This window comes from Martes martes (genome assembly GCF_963455335.1).
Source record: "Martes martes genome assembly, chromosome: 3".
NCBI classification, from domain to species: Eukaryota; Metazoa; Chordata; class Mammalia; order Carnivora; family Mustelidae; genus Martes; species Martes martes.
In genome coordinates this window covers 155,995,818-156,002,408 of record NC_137890.1, presented here as the reverse complement: position 1 = coordinate 156,002,408, position 6,591 = coordinate 155,995,818, and the positions used below count along the sequence as shown (strand labels likewise).

Here is a 6,591-nt window from a genome sequence, read left to right as displayed (position 1 = left end):
CCTGTAGGAGGGTATCATGAGGATCCCCGTTTTACAGATTAGGAAACAGAGGCTTTGCAAGATTGCCACTCATCTAGGGTCATTCAGCTACTGTGTGGGGAGTGGCCCCCACTTCTGCTTGTAAACTGAGGCGATAAAGAAAAGAAAGGCAGGCCAAGGAAAATAGAAATCGGCGGGGGGCGGGGTAGGCAGCGAAGGAAGCGTCAACTGACAGACGGCTCCTTCCCTGTCCCCTTCCCGCCGACAGCCAAGGCTCCGGCGTAGCTCGCACGCCTCCCAGCGGCCGCCTCTTGCCGCCTGCGCTTCCGGCCTCGGGAGGGCGTCATTACTCAGCGCCTTGCGCCGCCACCGGCCACGCGCGTGCGTGTAGCGTAAGACGTCGGGTTAGGAGGCGGGCTTTCCGGCCTTGACCACAACCCTTTCCGGCAGGAGCCGGAAGACGGTCCCTGACGGCATAGGCGGCGGCCTGTGCGTGGAAGTGGGCTGTGGGCCGCCGGCCTTCCGGCGTCCGCTGGTCGCCGATGCTGCGGCCCAGGGCAGCCATCCCCTACTCGGATTGGCGGCGCTAAGGCGCCGGGGCAGCGCGCGAAATGTCGTCGGGGCTCCGCGCCGCCGACTTCCCCCGCTGGAAGCGCCACATTTCGGAGGAGCTGAGGCGGCGGGACCGGCTACAGAGGCAGGCATTCGAAGAGATCATCCTGCAGTGTGAGCGGCGGGCGGCCCGGGGAGCGGGCGGGCGGGCTGACCCCGCAGCAGCACGCGGGGTGCCGGCGGAAGCCGTAGGCGGACCCCTGGCGTCGCCTGCGCGCCTTGCGGCTGCCCCACAAACCCTACGAGGCGGACGCCCTAAGCCTTTTTTTTAGATCTTGGTCTCTTTGACTTTAGAGGGCTTTCCCTACTAAACTGTGTGTTCTTGGTGGACAGGCACCGTTCGCGCTTGTGTTTGTAACCCAAGCTTCCACGCCTGTGTACTTAAATAGGGTCCAGAAACGTCCCGTTTGGGGCCTCGTGTGGTTGAAATGGGTCACTGACTTTAAGCATTAACTCACGTAATTAAGATTGTTCTCTGTGAAATATTCAGCCTTTGATTCCTCGGACCTCTCGTTTTTCAGTCCACCTTGGTGTTCTTTAACTGGTACACATTTTGAGTCCTGCTGGTTGGTTGGGACATCATTATTGGAAACTTAAATATGAAGGTTTTCTCCTCTCCCCACCCCTGTCTGCAGTTTGAGTTCAAAAATGTTCGTACCCTTAGATGAGTCTCCCGGAGCATTTCCTTGCTCCCTCCCCAATTTTACGTAACCGATAAATGACACATTTAGGGGTAGAAATGAGCACTCCTCAGTCTTATGGTTCCTTCTACCCTTTGAAGTAAGCCTGACAAAAGTTTGGAGTCCATGTTAATGGTGAGATTCAAAGTAATAGTCGCCTATTAATGAATTCTGATTGTACTAAATCAGTGGTTCCCAAACTGATGTGCACATTAGTATCACCTGGATCTTTTAAAAATTAAAAAGCCCAGATTAGTTAAATTGCAGTATGTGAAGGTGGGACACCGATGGGAGTGTTTTTTGATGCTCCCCAAGTATTTCTAATGTGCAGACTGGTTTGAGTGCTTTGGTAGATAAGCGGCATGTGTTATTTCTCTTTATCTTCTTGAAAATTCTATGAAGCAGGTCCTATTGTCTTTTTTATACATGAGGAAACCATGCAGAGAGAGATTAATAAACTTTCTTGGAGAAGCATAGCAGATTCTTGTTGGAGTCTGGATTTGAACACAGACTTGATGGGTCCTAACTTTGTGTTTTGTTTTTCTCACTGGGGTTCTGAAGAAATGACCCTTCCTTGCTTTCACTGAACCCGCCCTCTTAGCAAAGGTGGAAAGCAGAGTGAGATAATGTGCCGCTCTTGTGCTAATTCCTTGTACTCTAAGAGATCCTTACAGCCAGAAACACAGAAAGCCCCTCCCACTCAAAAGTGATTCCCAGTGGGTTATGTAAATTCAGGTGGTCAGGTGTTTGTTGAATGCTTTGTCTTAAAAGCTAAAATAAACTTACAGTCACATTGGGCTGGAAGTTTGACTCCACACCTTACTGATCTTTTCACTTACCTTTCTGAGTCTGATTTGCTGCATCTGTAAAAGGGGCGAATCTCGCCCTGCCTGCTTCATAAAAAACTGTGTATAAGTGCTTTGAAAGCCATCTACGAAATAGTCTATAAACAGAAGTTGCTATAATTGCATTGATAGAGGTTGGATGGTTTTTCAGCATTGAAAATAGTCATTTTGATGGGGGGGGGATGTAGGAGAAAAATCAGAAGATCAAGCTGGAGAGGGAACAGGTCATTAAATAGCTATGGTGAATAGTGCTTGCCTGAGGGGCTAGGAGCCCAGACTGATATGAGAAAGTTAGGGGGCTGGAGAGAAAGACAGCCTTTGCCTATTAGCCCTTTTGTCTTTAGGTCAGCGATTGATATTTGGGGGGCCATTTTCATTTTGCCTGTGGAACACCTTCACTCCTCTCTTCTTCCCTTCCCAGGCCAGTCAAGTTCAGCTCCAGCCTCTGAACCTAAAGAGAAAGATGAAAAGAGACTGTAAGGACAGATGGCAGCTTCCCTTCAGCTGGATCCTTCTCTTTAGTGAGAGGAACTTTTAGGGAGGGTCCCTCTTGAATACCTCCTATCCTTTGAAAGACCTAATATCTCAGGGCACCCACCTCTGGTGTGACATTTTGAAGATCTTATTAGAACCCTTTGATGTGCGTGAACACCCAGGGTTGGAACCATACTTCCCTGTTCTGCTGAACGGGTTGATTAAATGAACCTAAACCAAGAATATTTCTGTTTCTGCCCAGGAGTTCCATTTCCATATATAAAAGAGAAGTAGAACTCAAGACTCTCTTTAAGAAGAAAAAGATAAGGCCTTCCAGCAGTAATATTCGCTAGCATAAATCCTATCAAAATTTTGTTCTAGAGCAGTTCTAATCTCAGACTTTGAGGATTTCCTACAGTCCCCATCAAATAAAGCTGTTTAGTGAGTTTCCTATGATCAATGTCTTGTTTTGCTTACTGCGCCCTCCCACCTTGCCAGTCCGTGTGTGACTGTCATTCGTAACTACTTGTCCTTTGAATTCCTGCATCATGTTTCCTGTCACATTTGTTACTTTCAGAAGGAAAACTCGTTTTCTTCCTTAGGTTCTCCACTTTTGTATTCTTTGACACATTAGCATCTTCCAAAAAGTCACCTGAGCAAGGAACTTCAGAATAATCTTTGACTTCTTACTAGTAAATGTCTGTCTATGTCACTGCCTGCTGTTAAAATCTGTTATTTTACCATGGCCAATAAGAAAAGGTCTGAATTTTTCATTCCGCTCTTTCATGTGTTGGTTCCAGCTTTCATTTCTGTCTGCTTGCCGGATCACTGCTGGCCCTCCTGCCTGGACTCTGTCAAACCATCCAAGCATATGAGTAAAGATAACTCTTCTAGTCTTTATACTTGACCCTCTGCTATACTTGAGTTCCCCAAGGCCAAGGACTCTCATTCATATTGTATCTCTAGTGCCTTGATCTAAAAATTACATTTTCCAAATGTAATAATAAGGTACATAATGTTTCATTTTTCCACTGGGTTTGTTTTGTTTTGTTTTGTTTGTAACTCCTGAGATAAACATAGGTAAGTGGGGGACATTCTTGTAGGGATGCTTCCACAGGTTCCTTTGGCTGGGCTGCTCCTGCTTAGGCCAGGAAGCATTGAAGGAGTGTATGTTCCTGGGTTTTGGACAGTTGCTACACTACCAAGTGCAGCACCTGGTACTTTGACACCTCATGAAAGTGAAACGTACCCAGTTGTCCCCTGTGGGTTTTTTTGGTCCAAATATTTACAGGATATGAAGTAGTGATAAGGTATACATCAGTTATAATAATGTGTTTCTTCTTTTCCTTTTTAATAGATAACAAGTTGCTAGAAAAGTCAGATCTTCATTCAGTGCTGGCCCATAAGCTACAAGCTGAAAAGCATGACATCCCCAACAGGCATGAGATAAGGTATTTTGAAACTATCCTTTGTTGCTTGTGTCTCTTCAGTTAAAACGGGTCTCAGTTTAGCTGTCACTTTTCTAATTGAGAGGTACTGTTTTTGTGCTCCAGTTTTTGTCAGTTCCTTTCAGATAAGAACTTGTGAAGCCAAGTAACTAAAATCCTTTCTTTGAGGGTATGTACCCACCAAGAAGGCTTTTCAGTAGGTGTTGTAAGTCTGAGAAGTCACTTGAGGCGGGTAACTGGGCCAATTCCTCCGTCAGCCTACAGGGTTCACTTTTTCTGAATAATCACACAAGTAGGCATTCTTGAGCAGATTTACACAGATCTTACTAATACAGGATTGACTGGTACGTAAACATGAAGTGCTTTTTATACAATACAGGTCTGTTTGATGCCTTTTAAGTTCAGTGGTTTTCAACGTATTTTAGTAGAGTGAAATTAAGCTAGCAGGTCGCAGCAAGCTTTATTTATTTATTTTACTCAAAGATTTTTTAAAAAATTTATTTGTCAGAGACATAGCGAGACAGGGAACACAAGCAGGGGGAGTGGGAGAGGGAGAAGCAGGCTTCCCTCTGAGCAGGGAGCCCGACACAGGGTTCCATCCCAGGACCCTGGGATCATGACCTGAGCCAAAGGCAGATGCTTAATGACTGAGCCACCCAGGTGCCCAAGCATTTTTTTTTTTTTTTTTTAAGAAAAATTAGGAAAACCTTGCATTTTAATAGAAAGGATAAGTATTGTTTCATTAAATACGCACATGTGTTCATGATGAGAAGTTTGATGTGTTTACATGGGTCATTCATGTAAACTATTTTTTTTTTAAGTTTTTTTTTTTTTCATATTTATTCATTTGAGAGAGAGAGTGTGTGCTCATGAGCAGGGGGAGGATTAGAGGGAGAGGGAGAAGCAGACTTGTCACTGAGCAGGGTGCCCGATGTGGGGCTCAATCCCAAGATCCTGGGATCATGACCTGAGCCGAAGGCAGACACCTAACTGACTGAGCCAACCAGGTGCCCCGTAAGCTATATTTCTTTTTGAGGGCCATGGTCCAAAAAAATCTGAAGACCAAAATTTATTAGAAACAGTTTAAATAGAGTCATTCTATCATCTTATTCTCTTTTTCCAGATGTTTATCATGTTTCCAGATGTTTGTCATGTTTGCATATTAAATTTGAGGGTCAATATGGGAACAGTACTCATCACTACTCTAGAATCTGTGTACTTTTTTTACATGTCAGATAACATTTAGCAACTGTAAAAACGAGTTGGTATTAATTTAAGGGTTTTTTTAAACCCGGAAGTGTAAGGTGAAGCCAAATTTATTTATCCCTGTAGCTAAATCTGCTGTGTAACTGCCTGCCATCCGTGTTTCCTCATCTGGTCTCCTGGCAGACCAGAGTGGGAAAGAGGAACAGAGGGTCCAGCCCAGGTTCTGTCCTTGCTTAACAATAAATTCAAGAGCTGCTTCCTGACTGTGGCCCTGGGAGGCCTACTGTAGTATTTAAAATATTAGTTGTAGCCTTCTGGTCAATATTAGGTATAGAAAATGCCATTTTACCTTTTTCATCTAAATCAATCAGCTGAAAACTTGAAATATTTTGTTTCTATCTAATTAGACTCTTGGTGACCGTGTTTCTCTCTCCTTTATTGGTCAGTCAAGTTCGTTTGCTTGGAAAGGTGCTATAAATAGATATACAACAACTCTTTTGAGTGAATATCTCTGGAATAGTAATTTAATTGGAGGTCCTTCCTTTCCTAAAAACTTGAGCCCCTAATGAGGTCTCTCCTGACGGCCTTGTTTCTATTCATGGTGCCCTTATTTCCCACAAGTCGTCTGTGATTCCTTTTTCCCTCAGTGTCCTGCCCCTCCTCGTTGGTAGTCACTCACTCAGGCATGTTCATCCTCACTCACACACTCTTGTGCGTCTATCCATTAGTCCCTTGGGGGAGAGCAGCTCAAGCGGGTGTTTGATGGTGCCAGAAGGGTATTTACAGAAGATGGGCCTGGTGGCTTCCTTTGCCCTTCTGTCTCCTTAAGTTCTGTCCATCTCATCCTAGTTATTCTTAAAATACTACCACCTGTGCTTAAAAAGCTTTATCTGGATCTCTTCTCTGCATCCCTCCTGAAGTGTTTTAATCCCTTTGCTTTCTGCGTAGATTACAGCACAGAAGTAGTTGATTCCATTCATTTCCTGTGTATATTTCCTAGGTGGCAGCATCTAGCAAATTGTTAGAAATGCAGAATCTTGGGCCCCACACCAGACCTACCATTTCAGTAAGTTAGTAAGGCCCGTAATCTGTAATCAGATGATCTGAGAACCACCACTTTAGACCATGGCTGCCCAGTGTCCTTGTCATCCATCCACGGCACCAGGCAAGCAGGGAGTGACCTGATGCACTCTAGAAAGAAGGGACTGCTTGTACATTTGCATATTTCATAGTGCTTTGCATTAACATAAGAGGATTTGATGAAAATAATTTCTAGTTCTTCTGCCTAATTTAGGGTGACTTCCTGTACAGTGTGTTCCACTTTCTAATCTCTTGGCTTCTACTTCA

The 6,591-nt window shown here is 44.7% G+C and overlaps 1 protein-coding gene across 3 annotated transcripts in view; it reads left to right on the top strand.

The window, feature by feature from the left end:
- The first annotated feature begins 438 nt into the window (after positions 1–438).
- ATG16L1 (autophagy related 16 like 1) overlaps positions 439–6,591 on the top strand; it is a 38,340-nt gene continuing 32,187 nt past the window's right edge. For 2 of the 3 annotated variants that reach the window (XM_080799868.1, XM_080799866.1), the window contains exons 1-2: positions 442–705; positions 3,948–4,041. In XM_080799868.1, the coding sequence (XP_080655994.1) occupies positions 591–705; positions 3,948–4,041 (209 nt within the window). In that variant the 5' untranslated portion in view covers positions 442–590. Of the gene's footprint in view, positions 706–3,947; positions 4,042–6,591 lie in introns of all 3 variants that reach the window. The other variant, XM_080799867.1, reaches the window with a different exon arrangement.